We start from the raw sequence: 23,615 nt of genomic DNA on the forward strand, positions 1-23,615 counted from the left end.
CACTGAATTTTTTAATAAATATTTAAAATGCATACGATTTTCCAGCATTTATTATCAAGTCCCAATAGAAAACTATATACAAGAAATCCATCATTACTTTTCCTTATAACTAACAGATACAATCATTTCCTTTTTCTATACAACCAATTATTAAAACCTTTATACAACTTCTCCACTTTCAATACAATAAACCCCTAAAAAAAGAAACTAAACTTTTATTCAGTTCCATCAAAATAATTCGTCGGTGAACGATGAAAATTTCTTGGTATTCGTACAAACTTATCAAAATCAATTATATTAAAATATTTTTTTTTCAAGTCGCTAATAACTACAATAGTTACCGCGATCTTAACTCTACACTCCGTTGGCTTTGCTACAGAAGTATAATCTACATTACAGACACCATATGATTAATCTCAAGTTGCAAAATTCTTCTTTTTACTCGAATAAAGCAAACTGACAAATGAAATTAAAATAACGCGAATCCATGAATATTCGTAATGTGCCTTTTTCGAAACGAAATTTTAAGTTCTTGAATGTTTCGCTATAAAAATGATCCACCATGGTATTAAAACTATTCAGAGTGCAAACAGTTAAACATGATTACAAAAATAAAGCAAAATTATTTTCTTTTTCGCGACTGGTTATCTGATATCTTCCTGATTGGGGCGGAATTTCCCATCGTTGTTTTCCTAGCACGGAAAAAGAGGGAGATATACGGTATATGTATAGTTGCGCGCGCTTGTGCAACGACTTTCTGCGCTTGAATCGCGAGCGAGTTCAGTCAACGAGTCGCGTTCGTCAATACTACGCGGTCTAGTGCGCGTTTTTCCGAACGTACCGCCGCGTGTTTCATCTCTACAGGTGAGTAGTATCTGCACACTGTCAGATGTCCGTCTGTCCTGCGTATCTGTGCAGTCCGTGTCGGAATTTGGGGAAGAACGGTGACACAGCGGTTTCAGCGATCCACTGGAAACTGGAAACTCAAGTTTGTTTCACTATGAATATAATTATTATCGGCTCCGTGGCCGTTCCTTCGGAGCTTTCCATTTTTATTCGAAGCTTGTTCCTCTGGGTTGCGGGTAAACAAGGAGTGAGCGGGGGAATTAAAGAGGCGAGAGTGGTGGATGCTGGACGGGAAGGGGCGAGAGGGCTGAGAGGGGAGGGACGAATAATTTCACGAAGCAGTTTTCGTGTGAAAATCTTTTAATAATGACGCTTTTCATTTGAATATACCAGCGAATTGATGGTAAACTAGTGTTGATTTATTTTCTATTTATTGTGGACGATATTGTATGCATAATTATTAATTTATTTTTCATTTGTTGCGAACAATATTTTGTGGGTAACTATTAATTTATTGTTCATTTATCGTGAAAAATATTTTGTCGATATGTATTAATTTGTTTAGGAACTGTAGTTATCGAGGGTTCTGTAGATACTGATTTCATTTTAGATTATTGTAATCGAATGTTTTGCGGATATTGATTTATTATTGGATTGTTAGAGTGCATAGTTCTGGTACTGATTTTTTATTAAATTATTGTAGCAAAGTGTTCTGTCAAATATGATACGAAAATAATGGAAAATTGACATTCGATTTATTTCATTCGAGGAATTATTTAGTGAATGCTGAGCATTTACAAAATAATATAGAATGTGTTTTTTAAATATTTATTATTTTATTATAATTTTTATTTATTATAATATGTATTATGTTTTGAGTATTATTTCCCATTTTTAATGGTAAACATTAATTATATCAAAGTATTCTATTATTGTCTTATAATCTTTTAGTAATATATTTATTAGTTATTTGCGTGATATTTTATTTGAATACCTCTTGTTCAAGTAAATAATATTTTCTCGAATAGTATTTAAAATTGAATTTGAAGAACATGTACACACGTGTTCTTTTACACCAGCAACCGTTCATGTTGAAAGGATGAAAACAATATTATAATGGTGGGAGTTCGAAATATATGCTTTTAAAATATCCCATGAACTAGAGTGTGTAAAGAAAACCGTTTTATGAAATGATGTATTATTGTCATAACGTTAAGTTAATGAAGGAAGTTATTTGTTTAAGTAACATACTAACAATTCAAATTTTCAGTGATTTTAATGAATTATAAATGTTAATTAAATTTCATTCAAAGTTGTCTATATAAACTGTGAATCGAACTGCAAGCTATTTGGTTTTGGAATAGTTGTTCTTTAACGTACAAAATAAATATTAAACATACTGTTCCATGTCCAAAAGTATCATAAATGTTTCCAATGTTTTGAACAATTAATTTGTTCTCTTAAGAATATTTACCAAATTAAAACATTAACTTTCAATACTTTAGGTATACAAATATCTCATAATAATGAAACAAAATAAATATTGTACATCACAGTAAAAATCACAATGATTTTACTAGTATCAAAGTGGCAAGTAAATATGCCTATTTCTACACATATAAAATATATCCGATGTCAACATTGTCTAAAAACTCTTATAGACAATGTTGACATCGGATAATAAATTTTAAACTAAACTATGCAGTTGTGAAAGCGTTAAGAGTCAGAAGAAATACCGTAGATAGGTAAGAGGCAGTACTATTTCCCGCTGCAGCGTGTTGTAAAGAATATAGAAAGCTTTTATGGTCCACTTAACATGCACACGAGCCATTGAGAACCGTATGATAATTTGAAATTAAATTATAACATATTAATCTGTATAAATTCTCTTTGAAACTCCGACATGATGTTCAATGACGAATTTACGACGAAATCTATCTTTAAATTTGTAGCAATATCTTTTACCATTTACCATGATGATTATTACATATCAAATTAATTATTAAATATGAATAATTTATTTATCCGTAAGTTTGTTTATTAGTAAAAAGCAGCTGTCTTTATATTATCGTATAAAATGCAATGAAATAAAAGTCTCTATAAAAATTGAAGGTAACAGATACGGAATCTTTTAAAAACCGAAGATAACTATAAAACGTCTATAAAACGTTGTCTGATGTTAGCGATTACCTTCATTAACATAAAGATTAGAATATTGCACAACCCTTTTTGTCACGTAGTTGCTTTACAGTTCATCCACTCAGATGATGTCACGGAATTCCTCATTAATTGCATCCGCCATGTTTTCAGCGCTGCACCCGAGATTCAGGTAATACCAAGAAAGTAACTGGCCTTTAAAAACGCGAACTTGGGCCATTCACCTTTAAAGGTATTCTTGAACGAAAAATTTCATTTCCTGGTTGGGTTATTAAGAATTATCGTACTCTCTTGAAACACTAATGGCAAAACGCTTGAAATGTCTACTTATGTCAGATAATCAATTATTAACAATGAACAATTTATCAGTTCAAAATTTTAATGGTAGTGAAGTGCTAAACATTTCAGCGCGTTTGTTAGTCGCATAAATATAAAATACTCTTTTAAATATAAATATAAAATACTCTGTTCATTTTGTAATGTCGCATAGATACATATTTCATATTCTATATTTAGTGTATAAAATATCAAAAATTGTATATATTTCATATTTATTATATTTCGTATTCTGTACCCAAGAAAAAATTCCTATATATACATTTATTTTATGTTTAATAAATTAACGCAGTAATTATTCTTAAAGTTTGCATAATTTATTTTATTCGGGCGAAGGAAGTTTGAACGACAAATCATGAAAACTTAACTCTTCTTCTTCTACTATTGAAGTTCCGAAACTTTTTTCGAGCAGTTTGGGGTTTTCGGGTTGGAGGAGGTGGATATCTGGCGAGATTATTTTATGAACTTTTAGATTGGAAAACGTTTAAGATCACCATAACAAAACGACCAATTTTTTTCAAATTTGCTCGAGATAAGCAGGGTGGTCGTTTTAAACTTGATCCCAAGATTGTACGTGAAGGGGTCTTTGCTGAAATTACCTATTCACGATTAAGGTCAAACAAGTATATATAGCTAATAGATATTCGTAATGCGTTTTTTAAGGAAAAACTTTTGAGGAACGTTCACCCTAAGTTGAAAATTTCAACAGAATTTTATTTCTTTTCTCCACATTCCGTAAGAAATTTTTTATTATTAATATTTTTAGGATTGCTATTAAAGATTTGATTTTAGTTTATTGAAAATACTGCTGCGATAAAGAAGCATTGTACAGATTCAATTTTGAGAATTTTATAATTTCATAAAACATTTGATAGGAACAATAGTGATAGCATATATCACCGAAGTAGATAATAACAAATAGTAATGATAGATATTAAGAATTATAAGATGATCTTAATTTTGTTAGCTGAGAAGGATTAAAGAAGGAGTCACTATATATCGTTTATATTGTATATTCAACAACCAAAACATTTTCACAACATAAAATAATATTACTCAACTGAAATATTATGAGATTAATGTTTAGTCTATGTTAACATACCCTTTATTCATCTTAAATCAATTATATCATTGATTATAAAATAAAAGTCTTCCTACGTTCAATAATATTGATAAAAATTATGTATATATACCGTCTGCTTAATTGTGCGCTCTTTATTTAAACAGTTGTATGCATAGTTTCCTAATTATGTACACACACATGTTAAGTGATGAGTCATCGGCATGTTGAGACGCTTCTGGCAAAATGCGTATTAGAAAACTTGAATTGACAATTTTAATATGTTTATGTATGTGTTAAATAAGTTTCAGCAATAAAATTAAATCTGAAGGACGTTTGACTGTACAGATAATACGTATGCAGTATATTTTAAAAGTATTTGATTACTGCAGAGTTGTCAATATAAATATTGTTTGATTATCTCTTAATATATTACAAAATAGCTACTTAATAATGAAAATAGTAGGTATATGCAATTGAAAAATGTTAACAGTGAACAGTGTATGTAAACTTTCGTATCGTGCCAATAAATTGAGTTTATCTATTATTATAAAACTAAGTTAAATTACGACATATTTAATTTAATTTACCATGTTATAGAATAGTACAAAAATATATTTTATTACAAATATATTTTCATTTATCATATCTCGTAAATTCTCATTTTCTAAACCATGTTTTACATTCACCTAACGTATCGATAGCGTTTACCAATTTAGCATGCGCGGTTACAGTCATGCATAAATTATCCGTAAACAATACTACTTGTGTCTCAATAGTCATGTTACGATCGCAGTCGACACTCGTACTACAAGTACGCTTTCGTAATGGTATACTATTATACTTACGTACTAATGTTACAAAATAATGCTGCAACAAATGTAGCTTGCTATCGGATACAATGATTTCAAATGAATTATGTTGCTATGTTTGGTGACAACCATTGAAGGATTATAATCGTTAATGTTATGCAAAATTGAATGCTCTTAGGCATCCATTTATCATTTTAAAATATTACAATTCAGTGACTAAAAGTTTTGATATTTTTCATCTGGTTTCAGTATTGTTGCATTCATATTTTGTATTACAGAAGTAATGTATTTCGTGAAACCAGAAATTTAATCTTTTAAAAATCAATAAAACTAAACTTTTTTAATAATAATGATGACATACTTCAATAATTTCAATTTATGTATACAGTAATTATTTCTGAATAAGTTCGTATAGAATGAGATTATAAAACTGTTATTATTTTATACATTTATCAGTTTTTGAAATTTATTTAATCTGTGCAATGATTAGTAAATAAAAAATAATTATTTAAATACTTGAATTGTATATTGAATTGTATATTCAATTTTCAAGTTCTTCCATTTATATCTATCAAGATTAATAAATGGAATTTTTACAATTCGCTTTATTCAATAAAATTAATTTTTAAGCATTAAATACTATAGTCACCTTAAACACATTACTTTATGTATTTATAATTTGCTAACTTCTATTAATTAAAAGGTAAATTTCTGTCAGTAATATTTGACAGACAGATTCATAATTTACAACATATCGATTGAACCAAACGTATTCATGCACGTATCATTAATTACAACACAGTACCATCAATATTTCGTTCATTCATTATCGACTGGCAAACTAATAATTTAATAATTCGATTCGATTAATTCACAAAATTAATTTAAACGCTATAAATTACACAACAAAATCGAAACAGTATTTCAATATACCCACAGCCATACATCGACAATGCTATTCAATTAGAACCATCACGGTGTCTCTCAGGGTTCATCGTCACTTTCACAATTCACTGCGTCACGAAATGTGTAGTACTCCTTGTGAATTCACTTCGTAGCCTCAACCTGGTTTAGTTTCTCCTTTTCGTCTCTCTCTCCCAGCTGATTCATCGTTACCTCATAACTGGCACTGGTCTTCCTCTTTGATCCCAGGCAAGTCGTGAAACAGGTATCTCCGAGTCCAAAATTCTCTCCGTCTTCGATGCTTTCGGGCATCGGCTGGTTGACAGTCTCCGGCAGATAGAGTGCTAAGAACCCAGACACAAGAGCCACGAATCCGAACAAAACTGCCGGAACTTTGGGGTTGAACGAGTCCAACAGCATGATCATCGGGGTCAAAGCTCCGCTGAGCCTAGCACACATGGATCCGATACCCAAAGCAGTGTTCCTGACCACGGTAGGGAACAGCTCAGCGGTGTAATTATAAATGACAGCGAAGGAACCAGCTATACAGGCCTTTCCAAACAAAACAATGGCTACAACCGCGGAAGCAGCCACGCTACTCCCCGTGGGCACACTGGAAGCTATGATGCAACAGACTCCGCCTATCAGCATGAAAGTGCTGACCACACACCGCCTTCCAGTCCTGTCCATCAAGCAGCACATTAGAATATAAGATGGCAGTTCGACGAGCCCACTCAGGAATAACATTAGGAAAGGATTGCCAACCAAATTGCCAGCATTTAACGATAGCCCATAATAGACAAGTGAGTTAGCAAACCAATTCAAACAGACGTTCAGCATCTTCTTTCTTAAGTTAGGAGTTTTGAAGAGGTCCAGAGCTCCATAGGACCTGTCTTCTTGCCTGACATGCTGGACCTTGGCTTCGCTGATTAGCTTAGCTGCGTCGATATCTACATTGTTACCGTTCATCTTTAAACCTTTACGAACTATCACCAGAGCTTCGCTGACTCTGCCTTGGGCCCAAAGCCACCTAGGCGACTCATCCATAAGCCACCAGTGGCCGATTAGTAGGCTACTGTGTAACCCATAGGTGATCTGCAGCCACATTCTGTCCTTGATCACAGCTCCCCAGATAGCTACCAGCATGAATCCGACTGCAAAGGCTAACTGGAACATCACTCCGCAGACTGTCCTCTTGGAGGGACCAACCAGCTCCATGGTTAAGACGAATCCTGTGATGTAGGCGCCAGCTGATCCAAAGATTCCATAGAGGAATCTCAGACACAAGAAAACGTAATATTGGTTCACTAAAGCTACAGTCACTCCGAGGATCAGTTGAGCTACCGAGGACACGTAGAAAATAATCTTGCGGCCGTATTTGTCTGCCATGCTACCCAGCGTGACCGCACCGATAAAAACACCGAACATGTACATTGATTGAGCTAATGAGCCCATCCAGCGCTGGGAGCAAACAAAGTTCCATTCCATTCCGCGGGACGATTGGAAGTACTGAGTGTCGTAGGTCCAGGAGTCGCATTTTTGTATGGTATTGTTGACGTCAAGGTAGTGGCAAGCGTCCACGGCTCGAGGCAGGCCATCGATTAGCAATGATGAGTTCCAGGCGGATGAAACGTTTAAATGATTAAAGGGTTCTGGGACGTTGCATTTGTAAGGAGGTACGGCTGCTACTGTTAGTAGTGTTAGCATGTGAAGACCAGCTGTAAGGGCACCGATCACGTGCAAGGAGAATTGCCAGCATTGGTACTTGCCGAAGTCGCCTAGGTGGGACATCAGCTCTTCGAGGTTTCTGTCCACGCTCGCCATTGTTAATAATAAGTGGAAGGTCGGGGACTGAGACTAATGAAAAGATTGCTTGAGGTTAGATTTAAATTGAATAAGGGCTTTATTGAATTTTAATGATCGTCCAAATTCAATTTATAGTTGTATATTTTTTAATCTACTGGGTGACGGGAAAGGTTGATAGAATGAAACGAATTAATAGTTAAGGTAGAAGTAACTTTGTTGCACAAACATGTGAATTGGTTTATCTTGATGTTCACGAAACTAGATCACTCACTAACGTTGGTACAGTAAACGGTGGTCATTCGCATATTGACCATGAGTTGGATTTATTTTCTATAAAATTTTCTGGCGAGTTCAAATCTTCGTCGTATTTATTTCTTGTTTGGTTTTTGTGCTGATGTGAACGGTTATTGTTGCACGAATTTCGTGAGATAATTCCGAAGATTGATCTGAAAGAAAACACAGTAAAAATCAGATAAACATTTATGTACAAAATATAGATATAATTGAATCAATGATTAAAAGTGGTCGATAATATTGTATATCGTATAAACATTCAGTAGAATTCTATTAGAAACATTGTTCGAAAATCACAAGTAAACGACCATTAGCCCTTTTCGCGTTATCTATGCAATTTTAAAGTTATTCTATTATAAATAAAAAGAATTTCTGTAATTAAATTATTAATGTTTTAGCTTACAAAATTTCATGAGCGTGATATGACCTACACGAAGCAATTACTTTTGTAATTCGTTTGTGATATAAGGTACAATAAATTGTTTATTAATTCATTATTGATTTGTATGAATCTTATTGAATTGATTGTACAAAATATTCTGCTCTTCAACGTAAAGTATTTAATTAAAACAGTTTCAGCACTTAAAGGTAGTGTTTCCTTGCAGACAATATAACATTCCAAATTATGAGCCAGTATTATTTAATTATTATTGAAAGTTAAATAAAAAATATATCAATCGTTTTCATAATTTACGTAGCTAGAACCATGAAGAGTCAACGATAGTATGCTATTATGACTTTAATATAATTACTAATAGAAAAATAGTTGTGGAATCTGGAATTTAAAATCTGCCATTTATAAATTTTTACATTTTTTCTATCATTATCAGATATACGTCTTAAAATAACATAAGCCTCTCTGTGTAATTTTCTTTTTTACGTAATATCAGTAGAAATAATTTACATATTTATAATGAATGAATCACACAGTATACTGGGGAAAACCACATAGCACTTACTATAATTTGTGTGGTCAAGAATTTGATACATGGTTTCTTAGATAGTAACGTATACGTATTAAAGATGGCATTCCAGTGTTCGGAATTTACATTGGAAATAACAGATATTGACAGTGAAGGACTACCATACAATTTTTAGTTGAAGTAATATAATTGAAGTATACGTAATAATAGAATATAATAAAAAAAAAGACTGATACTTTTTCTAGATATTTACAAATTATAAGTTATAGGTTCGTTATAAATAAATGAAAACCAAAGATTAGTTAGTCTTCGTTAGTCTGTCTATTAGGTATAGAAAAGAAATTCCTTATTTGAAAATCTGCATTCCAGATTTAAACAAAAATTTAGTTTTTAAGAGTGAAAGAATTACTTCTAAATTAAATTAATTATTAATTTACTCTGAAACTATTTTGATCATTTTTTCACTCTATGGACTATATTCGCAGCAAAGTTGAACATACATTAACATTTCTTTTACAATGTTCACGCAGCACTCCGAAAGTAATATTAATAGTAATATTAATTATTAACAAATCTATTTTTAAATAAGTTTATATCTTAATAAATGTTTTAAATAAAATTTTCAAATTGGGGGTACGTTCAATTTTGTAGCAATCATTTACGTAAATTACAATTCATAAGTTTTTAATCATTCTTAATATTCACGGGTTTTGAGAAAACGAAAGTTCGATATTTCTTATTGTAATAGCTTTTTTTCATTTATTTCAGTAAGCATTCTTTAATTATTTCATTCATTAATTTATAAATTTTGAATGCTTTCACAGATCCTAAAATTTTCTCATTTAAAATTATTTTGATTAGCTTCTCATTTTTAATTATATATCGATGATAGAATTCTTATTAAAAATGAAGGTACTTATTTTAACAAAACCAATCTGAAAGACTTCGAATACAATATATTAAAAACACACACACACACACACACACACACAGCTCCTGCTTTTTACACTAATTTAAAGTATTACAAAAATCACCAACATTCAATCCTATCGTTAACATTAAAAAATTTATGTTTCTCTCTCACTTGGTAAGCAATTCCAAACGTTCGAACGTATTCTGTGTTATAATAATAATAGAAATATAACTGTTCCGTGAAACACAAATGTCATTTTAATTGCACAGTATTGGAATGTTTTCTTTTCAATGAAATTTTCACTAATATTTATTCTTGTTTACACGTGTACACTTTGTCCACCAACGCTTCAGGAAGTTCTCGTGAAAGGTTTAGCATTCGACTGAACTCAGAATCGTATTACGGCCAATATAAACGTATATGGAACCGTCTTATCATGTGTACACCACACAAATATCAGTCGCTTTCGTTGCCAGCATCTGGACACAGGGTCGATTAATCTAATTTCGAAAGAGTTTCCATATTTGAGAATTGTTTCGGATAGATAAGCTTCGATGATGTAAAATAGAAATCTTTTCAAATGAACTATTTTATACCTATTTACTAAATAAAATGGGCTGCGATATAATGTTTACGGTCTGGCTTTCTATCCAGATTGTGATCTTCTGCGGTTATAGTGACTCTTGGCCTAGATGTAAAAGAAACTTGCATCTCTTGCTGGATAAATAACATGAAGAAAAGAAAAATAGTACTGTGTATAAAATAACGTCGATTTTCGTGAGAAAATTTCGGGAAGGGTTTTCCGTTAAAAATTAAAAAATTGATACGTTTAGTAAGTTGTGAAAAATAAATAAATTTTGTTTAATGTTTAGTGTTTTATAACATTTTTAAAGCCGTTTCCCTAATTTTTCAATTCCAATTATTTATTATGTAATATATTTCTTATTTTAGGAATTTTCTTTCCGGCTTAGAAAAATTAAAATGAGTACTGTTGTTGAATTGTATAGAATATTAAATATTATATCATATTTTAATATTTCTGTATAATAGTATGTACAATATTACGATAATCATAATAATGTTATTAAGTTTCTTTTAAAAATAATTGTTATTACACTTTTAATTAGCATAACAATTAGTCAAATCATTAAAAAATGATCTTATTTATATAATTCCTCATTAGTCTCGTATCATTATATAGTAGGTTTCTAGTAATTTCATATTGTTTAATAATCGTTTGTATGTAATTCAATCGACAAGCATTTTTACTTCTGTTTTCTGTTTATAAGAATTTAATTCACCCGTTTTATTTGTTATTGTGTTTAATAATCAAGTTGGATATCAAACGAATACTTTTGTCAGCTTTATCATCATCTTTCCAAATAGAAGCGGGATTAAAATTGAAGAAGCCCTGAGTGATTCACAACCAATAAAGTACTTTGTTTTGTTCAGTAATTCTTTTGAAGGATTCGCGTATTTTTGGTGAATTTTAATTAATTCCAAGATTTTACATTTCCATGTTTTTTCAGGCAGGAAAGTTAACGAACCGATTTCACGTAATCAATGCATTGGTGTCAACTGCAGCCGTTCAGTTAATAACATTCACGAAACCAAATCACTCGTGATATCGAATGTTATTTACCAGTCATTACGCGCAAAATATTCAATGTACGTTATAAATACACAAAACAACGATTAAAAGTAATTATTTGATTTTCCTTCAATTCCACTGCAATAATTTCATTATTACAAGCCAACTTCTTAATTGTGAATAATTTAAAATTTTGTCGATCCTCCTTCACTCAAAAATCATTTTCATTTACTGAAATAATCTGATTAAAACCTCCACAATTATTAGCTACAGAATTTGATCATTAACACTGTTCCAAAACCATTGTACTAATTATTAAACGTATAATACAAACTGAAATATGTCACGACATAAATTTCATTTGATATATAACCGATATCTAAACGACTTATTTATTAGAATTCTTCTTAAATTCAAAGCTACTTTTCAATAATAAGAAGAATAAGTCGATCGTGGTAGTTGAAAATTTCCTTTTCATTCGTCCAAGATTGAAGTTCACTTTTGTCAGGAAGGTGTCAATTTTTTAAGGAAACACACAGGATCCTCACGGCTCGTCAAATTAGTGTGAAAACTTTCCATACCTCAGGAGATTCGATCGTTTTCCTTCTTAATTCACTTCGGAGTAACCGGTTTCTGTCCGTTCGATTTTTCAGGATCTATTTTTACGTGTCTCCCGTAACGAAATTTTCGTCGAATGTGGTTCCATACGTTCCTCCAGGCTAACACGCGTTCAACCTCTCTGTCGTGCACCTCGTGAATGGCCTTGTGGATATCAATCAGCCATCTTGCCTGGTTACTTTCACACGATATTCCTTTCAACACAGTATTGCATGAAGGAATCAGTGTCCCTTGATCGTAATGCACCTTACTCGGCTACCGAGTGAAACGGTCAGTGCCAATGAACTCGCGTATGCATAAACGGCCACGAAATGATTTGAACACGCGTATAATCATTGGCCCCTGGTTCACCAATTATCATTTCTCGGCATACAATGCATTGACAAATGCATTCGGGTAAACAGTTTCGAGAACTCGTTTCGTGGTATTGATACATGTACCTTATTCTTGAAATTAATACATTTATGTCAGTTTAAAAATAAATTCTGCATTCTATAAAAGTAACATTCTGTATTAAATGAATATTAATGAAAGCAATATTTTATATTATTGTTAATTTTACAAGGCATGTAGTATGAAATATCATGATTACCAGGTATTTTTTGAGTGGATACTGTAAAATTATTTTTTTAAATATATATTAATTGGGTTTTTTAATTAGTTTGTATTGTAATACTATAAAGGTTTTGTATATTTTAATATATCATTAGTTATCCAGTATTTTTTCAGAAGAAAATGTCTATCTTTTTAATTAAACTCAAATTTATTCGTACAAGATTGGATACAATTATTTTTCTTTCATACACGATTGGAATTGATTTTATTGCAGTTCAGTAGCTGCAACCAATATATTTACATGTGGAATGCATTTATATATATTAGAAAACATATAGTTCGGTTAAGAAGTTGCTGACCTTGAGATTTTCTTGGTACTTTTATGTACGAATGCGTACATTGACTAATCCCCCAAACTATTTAACATTTACTTAATAATATTTCCCCATAACACCTGGCACTTGAAAAAATTCGTCGTTACGCGGTATGTATGCCATTAGGCTTAATGGAACACGAATGGTACCTATTTTATAAATACATATTTTCAGTATGCATGGAAATGTCCATTTATACATGCTACATAACATTTCTTTGTGACATAAAATATTTTGTACAAAACAATTTCATTTAAATATTGCCACTAGAGTGTACAACTATGGAATTAAAATTTATAAATAAATATTTAATTAAAGAGGTTTTCAAAATATTGACTTGGATTTTATTCGTACAAATGAATAATAATAAACATATAAATTTTATAGTCAGTTGCTAACAGTCGTGAATTAGTTAATGAATATATTAATCGTTTATAATACTTAACAATTCCAAATTTTAAACATACACTTTGATTTAATCTTGTACATCCTTACTGAAAAAAACCTATCGGAGTTGAACAAAATATTGAAACATTGATTTTAGAATTGGTTTGGAAAATTTAACTTTTCCTTTTCCGTAATATTGTGCCATATATCCTCGATACAAAAAATTGAAGTGTTGTAGTTAAAAAGTATCTATCGATTGAAAGAAAAAATAGAAATGAAATCTCATGCAGTTGAAGAAATACATCAGTGAATCATGGAAGATACAATATAGAAAGATGATAGGTGGAGCAGTGAGTGGAGATGTTACGTTTGAAACACGAAGTTTCGTGTAAATTGAATTTATAGTAATTTTATGATGCGTACGATATATATAATACATGCTCTTCACGGTGCACAATCTTCTCTACTGTCGTTTCTTCATTTTGTGAAAGGATACATTGAATTAAGGCCAGTTATGAAACGAACATCTGATACTGTGTTCAGTTGTTACATCGCTTCAATTCTCACAAAAATGCTACATAATAATTTCAATCCCAGAGCCATCTAATTTTTACAGTTTTTATAAAACACTCTTATATTCATAATACTTACGACATAACTTTTCATAAAAGATACCATTTATTTTAGGAGCTAAAGACCAGCCAATCACTCAGTGTATATTCCACGCATTAACTGAATAATAATGCTATAATTATTCTTAACACTTAACCAACCTAATGAGATCTCCCACTTTATCTTTTGCAACGCGTTGCCCTTTCTTGTGCTTATTTTTTTTTTATTATTTAATAAATCTTAAATTGAGATCATTTGTAATTAGTCAAATACCTTTCTTGCTTTTATAAAACATGGTTTTTAATCAAATCAGTTAAAAGAGTTCAATTAAAGCGAATGAGGAACACTATAGTTACCGTCTTTTTTAAGCGGTTGCCTAAGTGTTAAAGACGGAGAACAACGTTGCAATGATGCAAATGGAACCCTACATCGCTACTTCATCGAGTGGAGCATACAAAAATTTTAGAATTGACTCGATACAAAAATATTTGATAAAAGAATTCAATTCACCGGTGATCAAATGTTGTTAGCAGTAATAATTATAAGAAAATTCGAACTTTATACCTGTTTTCTTAGATTTCAACTGAATATACGCTGTTATTTAACACTTAGACAATTGCCTGAAAAGAAACTACAATCTTATTCGTTAACTTTTCATGAAAAAGCTGAATTAAATTATTCATTTGCAACTTTTGAATTTATATACAATTCGAGTGTTTTTATATGTTTAATTATAGATAGTAATAACAACAATGTTTGCAAAAATAATATTGTAGTGCGTTCTATTGTTACGTCTCCAATTTTTCAACTTTAGTTAGCTAGCTACTGTTTAAATGTAAATAAATAATTTGATAAATCATTTGCTTATTAACCTGTCCACTGTGGAATTTAGTTTGAAAAATCTCTCGTTCTACGCGTAATAAAATAAAAAACTGAAGCGTGTACTCGTCAAACGCAGGGCAAAAGCACTTGAGGTATATTTTAATGAACAAACCAAAGCCAAACGAAGAAGAATTCATCGTTGAAAGAATTAGTATCATTTCAAGTTTTAAAATGACGTGTATACTCGTCAGACGCAATTAACCGGTTAACTTTGATTTATTTTAATGTTATAAATCAGCTGTGTAGCACCAGTGGTACATGCCGCTGTGAACATGTTAAACTAATTATATAAAAATTCTGTTGAAAAACTCACATCTCGAAAAAATCGCTTGCAAAATCCTCCGGGAAGGTTCGGTTCCTGTTTATGTCAGTCGTTCACTGAGAGAAACGAAGTCGGAACAGTCAATTAAATGATCCACGGCATCGCCGTTTTTCCGAGCTCGTTGAGCCTCCTTGTTCAATTATCAACGTCCCTAATTTGAACTTCGGAATTAATGGATCATAACGCGAAGGTAGGTTATCGTCTCGCAATGCCCGGTTACTTGATTGTTCCGCGAGGAATGTTGAACATGACTGATCTGTCGAATGCAAGATAAACTGGAGCAACCGTTACGAAAGGTGTGTATACGTGTAAATCTGTATATGCGTTTGCGTGTGTATATGCGTGTGCTTATCGAAGCACGTGTTAGTACTCAAGATCGTGAATTTCAAGTACTTCAATTGTAAGTAGTTACATGAAAGTACTTATCTATTCTCTTCTCGGCAACAGGGCCAGCTAAAAGCGTCTTAACTTTTACTTTTTGATTATAAGAAGCCGAATGAAGATAATTTTAATTAAAACGCAGAGCAAGTACATATGTACTTTCAAGTATTTTATTTTCTTATCCTTCATTAATTTAGTTAATTTCACTGGACTCAGTGTATTAATTTGTTAATTTAATAAATAAATAACGAGTGATTTAAAAGAAAAGAAGTGTATCTTAATATATTCAATTTAAATTTAATATATGAAATTAATATTAGATTTAATATATACAATTTGAATTTAATGTATGAAATTATTATTGAATTTAATATATTCAATTATTAACTCCTTGTCATGCAATAACGAATGAGGCTCGCGATGCAAATTTCCAGATTAATTTAATAAAAATCAATGTTCACTGTCCACGGATCAAAGAAAAAGTCTATTTTGCTATTACCAATTTATTGTCTTCAAAATAAATTTGCACTTACAATGGAATAGACAATTTGTTTACGTTTCTTCCAAATTGTCGATGGTGAAAAGTTACGTAAACCTAGTAGCGAAAGTGAATAATACGACAAGGGGTTAATTTTAGTTAGTTCAAGTGAATTTTATTAGACAGAAATATGTTTCTCTGGTAACAAAATGAATACTGGTTTTATTTGGAATTCTTGCGAGAGTACTGGTTTTTCATAATCACGGATAATTGATTAGAAAGGAACAATTACAGCATGGATTTTCAGTGTACGTAGCAACGATTCTTAGAAGAGAAAGTCATTGTCCGGTGCCTACCTATTGACTGTTTATGCGACGAGTTTATTTTATGCTAATTTGACACTGTCCGTGGGCTTCGTAGATTTGCATTATCGATGCGCAACTTCATTCAAATCAGTTTCCGCTTGGGAATAAATTTTACTTGTAGTGGCATTAGTTCGGTGACAAATGATAGCGTTTTAATTGAAAGAGGAAAGTTATTCCGTTATTGGAAATGCGAGATTGATATTATAGTTGTTAGAAGAAAGAAAAAGAATCGTGGTACATAAAATTAATATGTGCGAAATGAACTATTCAATTTAACACTTAAACTATCAGACAGGTCAAAATGATCCATTCCCCTTCTTTTTGCAATTATTAAAAAGATAACAGATGTTTTTCTGAAAAATTATTAAAGAAATTGATTTAGCAATACGCAGTTTGTGTTATAAATGAATTAAAGTTACAATAGATGCACTCTTGGAGTTTTTATAGAGGAATTTCGAAAAGTCAATTTAACTGCTTGTTAGTTTCAGTGTTAATAAAAAATAATAATAAATTTAGTTTAATAATTAATATTCCATCTATGTAACGAAATTATGTAATCATATATGCTCAGATAATTTTGTTGTAATACGAAAATTATAATAATATATATATATATATATATATATATATATATATATATATATTATCTAGTAATTAAAATAATTGTTGTTTGTGTACTTCATTTACTTTTGTGAAGACATTAAACCAATTATAATCCGAGTTTTCTATTTCTTTTCTTCTATTTAAAATTATAACATACAAATATCTATAATTTGTCAATCTGCATTAAAACAAATTGGTAGTAAAAACGGTTATTAAAATTTATATGAAAATCAATTTAAACCAAATTCTTTAGTGAAGGCAATTAGTAAATGCGTTTTCAAATAAGAAGAATTGAAGTTAAAATTATTTTACAATTTCCAGCAAAGCAAAAATATATTCAAAAAGAATCGTTACGTTGAATAAAAAAATTTGTTTGAAATTTCCTTGTTATATTTCTTTTATCATATTTAAATACATAAAAGCCCTATAATTGTATAAAATTCACTTCATTTTTTTTATAGTATCAATAACATCTACGATGTAATAGTTCTTTTTAAAAAAAAGTGGACCTCTCTCACTGACTTACCCTAACTGTTACATTTTTGTAATGATTGCAAATGAATCATATTAAACGCTCATTAACTTCAGTATTATATACATTGTAATGATATATCGAAAGGATTTTGATGTACAATCGGACATGAAATCGCGAGGCATCGTGAACATTTGAGATTCACTGATATCGAAGCAATTCAATCGTGATGGAGGTGAAGATATAGCGATTACCATTTGGTATCAACTAATCCAGGAAACGGAATCATTATTATGCCGGCGTAGCAAGCAAACTTACAAGAACCGTAAGGCAAGCCATGTATCGACATTCCAGGATAGTTGCCAAGCAGGAAATATTTGTAAAAGGGGATTGGAAGATGGTGCCGAATTACTTCAAGAAAGAAAAAATGTGCTCAACGGAATGGAAGGCTCAGGTCTATACGTGTTTACAGCCTGTTTCAGAATTACATATGCCATTTCAGAATTATTGTAATTAAATAAAAATACGATAGGTGCGTCGATTTTTACGTAATATGTATATGGATTAAAGGCAAAATTATTAACAATATGAGAGAACAGTTTTCTAATTAACTAAGTGCAGCAAAATAGCACTCCGCTATTAAAAATATATTTCAATTTTTTTCGTTATCAAATGCTAAAATATAAAGTATACTTTTTAATCCTTTTTTAAATAAATGAATTAATTTAATATTAAATAAATATTAAAATTAAAAATAATGTAAATATTATATGTTATATATTATATGTTATATGTTATATATTATATATTATATATTATATATTATATATTATATATTATATAGATTAAAAAGTATCTTTTAATTTTAATCTGTATTAAAACTAATCTTTTGTTAATATTTACAGTTGTTTTTTTTAGTTCTTAAGCTCATGAATATTTATACTGTTTAAGTAAATATGCTTTACAAACTTTGGTAAATTTCAATGATGTCATTCTAAAGCTATATTTGCGTGTTATTATCATATTTTTATGTATTCATTATGATTCAAGTTAATAACTGATAATAGAAGTGATCGAGTTATAAATGTAATTGGAATACGATACAATTATATTGAAGTTTTAACGATGCGAAGCATTAAAATCACGTCGAAGCTTAATTTGAGAAATAAAAATGATAAGTGTAAGTACTTATCATTTAGTAAATACGTATGTAGAAAATAAACACAATTCGACGATGAAACTCATTAGACTTGTGCAAATAAAAATTTAGTTTTGATTGACCTTAATGAAGCAACAATTAATTACCAAGAATGATTTTCGTTGTAATTTGTTATTGAGATAATTATATTATCTGTTTATGTGGAAACTTGCATTTATGTCCAACTGAAGAATCATATTTCTTTAATAATTGGTAGTAAATGTGTATGAGTTTAATAATATAAGTATATCAACGTATAAATTAAATTATACACTAGAAATAAGCCCCTAGAAACTATTGTTTTTTAAACTAGGTATTTCAGGAATTACGAATCTTCTTTTTTTCTATCTTCTTCATAAGAAAAAGGGAGACCTAAATGAGTATTTCTATTAAATATAAGTTTTACTGCAATATTTTGCTGCATCGTTTCCACTTCTATGTTAACGTTCCCACAAAAATCATTGAAAGAGAATGTGAACTTATATTTAACTCTAATTTTCACAAATTATATTTATTTATATTTACTTTGCATAAAAATTTGCGATATGATAAAAAATCGGTCTTGCGTTTAATAAATATTAAAAAATTGAATAAGTATTACTATCATTTGTCGTATACTAATCGAAGTAAAACATAATTTTGATGTTATCAATATGTGGTTTTCAAAGAACACATATACATGCACAAAATATAACATTTTCTTTTCTGGAAATTACTGATAACTATTAATAAAGAATGGTAATTTTTGAGACACCCTATACAACACGTAATGGAAATGATGGTCGAGACTCTATCCTTAAATAACGGTGTACAGCAACATTTCGTTGCCCAATGCACGTTGAAGATGTTTCCCAGGAATGTATGTTAATTTGCTATAACCTCTGCACATACAAGTTTTTAAATGTAATTTATAATTGAAATAAAATAATTAATCTCCAATCACTTTAATTTCTATTTGAAAAATTGTATACATGTCGCAGGGATATTGGTAATACTTCAAGTGTAATTAAACACAAATGTGTAAATTCTTCTAAACCTTATTTAAATAAAATTTCTTATAATCTCATACTTTATTGAAACTTCGGCTGTGAAAAACTTTTTCATTGTTTTACTTGTTACATTTTTCGAAATAGACATCGATCTAAGAAAGTTAGTTCGAAATTATTTGGTACATTTATGATTTTGTTTCTGAGTAAAGCTTTATTTAAAAGTAATTTGTAATGAAGTAATAAATTGAAAATAAATAAAACCAAATGATGCCCGTATTACATTCAAAATTATTGAAATGTTAAATTTAAATTATCAAGTTATCGTAACATGAAATTTTAATGTGAAACATAATATCGAAGAATTGCATATTTTCATTTGATGCTTTATTTTCAAACGATTTCTGCAATTTAAAACAATGCAATAAAGCATTGCGGATAACACAGGTATGTAGATAATTAATATGTTTTTAAATGGCGGTAAAAGAAATTGGTCATTTGTTAAATATAATTTAAATTTTTATTATTGTATAACCATATCTCCATGGATTAATTATTTTTTATTAGATCTTATAAAAGAAACGATATACTACTTCTTCAACTTGATTATAAATTTAATTGACAGTTTCCTCAAATAACATTATGTTCAGTCTCATTTTCATTAGAAAAACTTCACTAATTGATCAGCTAATTTTCTATAAAAGTACATTTAATGAAAAAGAAAGGAATATATTGCATAAACAGTCGATCCGCGTGGACATCGCTAAGGGAAGCTTTGAAGTTGCAGAAGCCGTCCAAACGTGTTTCTCAGTAGTGTTCACTCTTACTCGTTTGCAGTATGCTCCACCATCTCAGATGGTAATTTATTATCCGATAAAAAATAGTACTGGGCTACGAAAATATTAGTTAACTGAAATAGACTCGTTACATTTTTTTCGAAGCAAAACTGAACGTTTTTAATTAAAATCTTATAATTTCTAAACACATTGAATATTACGAGAACGTAGAGCGTTTCGTATGATATTACTTATAATATTACAGCGAAGGCAAATTGTCTTAGCATTATTAACAGGTTAAATGCCGCGTCACCGATGACCGACGCATCTGAATTACTTGAAAAAAATTACTATATGCAAGATAACTGCTGACGATTAAAAAATATTCGATAACATAAATAAGTGAACGAAATAATTAATAATTATAATTGTTCCTATTTACCCTTGCTACGAATAAAGAAGTAAAACGTTCAAGATTCTCATGGCGCTTAACGTATTAATGGTTTGGTGTCATAGTTTCTAAGTTATACTATTATTTAGCTACCTACCTGAATATTTTGATACATCAGTTTTCCTCTTGTAATTGTTTTCAAGTAATTTAGACGTTACGGGCATCGGTGACCATCGTAGCAGTCAACGTGTTAATAATAATTAAATTATTCATGAAATTGTTTACTGACGTTTACTCACAGTGAGCAACTGAAGTCAGAAAACTAGACACGTAATAAAAGATTGCACCTCATCAATATTTTTGCAAATATTGTTATTACAATCTATGTTTAATACTAAACCTACCGAGCAGTTAAATTGACGTTTTGAAATTCCTCTACAAAAACTACAAGAGTTCATCTATTGAGACCTTAATTGATTTACAATTCAGTTTACGTATTGCTAAATCAATTTCTTTAATAATTTCGTAGAGAAACATCTGTTACCTTTTCTAGTAATTGCAAAGAAAAGACATCAGGAATGAGTCATTTTCATCCATCTGGTAGTTTTAGTGTTAAACAAATAGGAACATGTCCCGACGTGGATGTGTGAACACATGTCTACTATAAATTAACTGTCACAGCAATAACTAAGTCCATACTCTCTCGCACTTCAATCACTTTCATTTTTACCACTAGCTTTATCTCGTAAGCTTTATTCGATAAACCCGCAGCGGAAGCTTTTATCGGGGTCGAACACATTACACAGGACACTTTTCGTCGCGCCAAGACTACGAAGCGTCAATGAGTCCATCATTAGCAAGATCGTTGTCTTAACGAAGGCGCTTCGGAACAGAATATTGGATTTTTAAGCGAGACCTCCCTCGAACGCCAACTTCGATCACATTGATCCAATATACTTAAATGGATTCCTAGGCTCTATCGCACCGTGAGACCATGAAATATTCTGTGGCATTGGGTACACGACTATCCAGTGTATCACGACTGACCTGGCAAATATTTTCATGAAAAATCCAGAAGAAGAGATAAAAAGAAATCGATTGAAATCTTCGCTTGAACGAACTTTTCTTCTTTAAAAATCGTTGCTGTTCTACGTGTTATAATTTATAAATACAATTTACTGTATTATTAATAATAATTATTAATTAATGGTATTATAATACTATTGTGTTACATGGTGAAGACTAAATGATGTATGTTAATGGTGGTGTGCCCTGTAACGTTTAATTTACAGTGGGGATGAAACGTTCAAGTGATAATTCGAGTGACATTATCGATGCTAATAAGTACTTACCATGAATAAGATGGTTACACGGTGCAATTAGAAATCGAGGAGTGATTGTTAGTGATTGTTGAAGCGGCAAATGATTAACAGGCGAAAGGAGGCAACCGTCTGCGACCGGATGAAAGTGAACGAAGCGCTCTGGCGAACAAATCGTGTACTTCTTATTGGTAGGAGATAATGAAGTCATAGCGGTGCGAAATAAAAATTTTCTGACGGATGAAACTTCGATAGCTTCGTTATGCCTTCGAACTAATTTATGAGCTTGCTGGTAGCTCCGTCGTGTAGTTATCTCATAATTATCTTTATTTATTCGTTCGTTGCGTTATCGGGCAAGGCGTCCGGATTACACCCATGTGCTGAAACACTGTGTCAACTTTATTTGCATTTATTAGTGACCTGATAGTCATTGCTTCCGTACGTTCGTAAAGAGAAAAACACATACAGTGATGACTATGAAACTTAACATTTCTGCGGTACTTCGTAACAGAAATTTTCTTAATGGTATATGAACTTTTGATATCAATGTATTTTATTTAATTAGCATCAAAGTGCTAAATTATGTTTTTATATAAACATAAAATTTCTGTAATTCAGATAAGTTATAAAGACGTTGAAATACTATTAGTTGGAAGTCTTGATGACTATTATTCGTTAGTGACCTGGTTACTGTGCTAATCGTTTCGTTTTAATAGAGATTAAAGTAAAATCGTTGGTGATTTAATTTTAATGATTTAATAAAAAACCTACGTGCATTTGAAAAGGATATAATTTTAGTTAAACAATGTTTCATTTGTGATATATTTATATAATATAATAATTATAATAATTATCATAATTATAAAATTATTAATATTGTATATACTATATATATACTCGACCAATTTCTCAACTAGCCATTAAGGCATAGAGAATAAAATGAAAATAGAAAAGAAATACATACATGAAAATAAAATAGCTCCGTGCTGTTACACGTGCCGACCTAATGGAATATAGCGTGTGGATTGTACAAACATTCCAATGTTCAAATTCCATACTCTTTCGTTTATGAGAAAAGTCACCTTACTATCGTGAAAGAAATGATTTGTTTGATTTAGATAAAATGTAATTAAATTAAGATCACATACATTTCTATATGATTGTATTACAGTGGTTTGTGTCGCTGACCTATTCAAATGGGAAAAGTAGATAAGGTCAAGTGGATAGTTCTCTGAACCAACCGGTACTCCGCGAT

General features: G+C 30.7%; 2 protein-coding genes across 11 annotated transcripts in view; one reads left to right on the forward strand and one right to left on the reverse strand.

Annotated features, from left to right (window-relative positions):
* Nucleotides 1–757: 757 nt before the first annotated feature.
* The window catches only part of superdeath (Suppressor of ER stress-induced death), a 58,567-nt gene continuing 35,709 nt past the window's right edge, over nt 758–23,615 (forward strand). Inside the window, exon 1 of one of the 2 annotated variants that reach the window (XM_031992857.2) lies at nt 758–864. The gene's annotated coding sequence lies outside the window, so the exon portion shown is untranslated. Of the gene's footprint in view, nt 989–23,615 lie in introns of both variants that reach the window. The other variant, XM_031992858.2, reaches the window with a different exon arrangement.
* On the reverse strand, nt 4,337–22,634 carry LOC116434127 (organic cation transporter protein). Of its 9 annotated transcripts, XM_031992861.2 has the most exons (4): nt 22,394–22,631; nt 15,383–15,647; nt 12,223–12,453; nt 4,337–8,366 (listed from the first exon to the last, which is right to left on the reverse strand). In XM_031992861.2, the coding sequence occupies exon 4, from the start codon at nt 7,936–7,938 to the stop codon at nt 6,259–6,261; it is 1,680 nt and encodes a 559-aa protein (XP_031848721.1). In that variant the 5' UTR covers nt 7,939–8,366; nt 12,223–12,453; nt 15,383–15,647; nt 22,394–22,631; the 3' UTR covers nt 4,337–6,258. The 9 variants fall into 9 exon arrangements, with proteins under 9 accessions (XP_031848721.1, XP_031848724.1, XP_031848719.1 ...); XM_031992864.2 differs by lacking the exon at nt 12,223–12,453 and having other exon boundaries at nt 15,383–15,542; nt 22,394–22,634; XM_031992859.2 differs by lacking the exon at nt 12,223–12,453 and having other exon boundaries at nt 22,394–22,628.

Source organism: Nomia melanderi, chromosome 1 (genome assembly GCF_051020985.1).
Source record: "Nomia melanderi isolate GNS246 chromosome 1, iyNomMela1, whole genome shotgun sequence".
NCBI lineage: Eukaryota > Metazoa > Arthropoda > Insecta > Hymenoptera > Halictidae > Nomia > Nomia melanderi.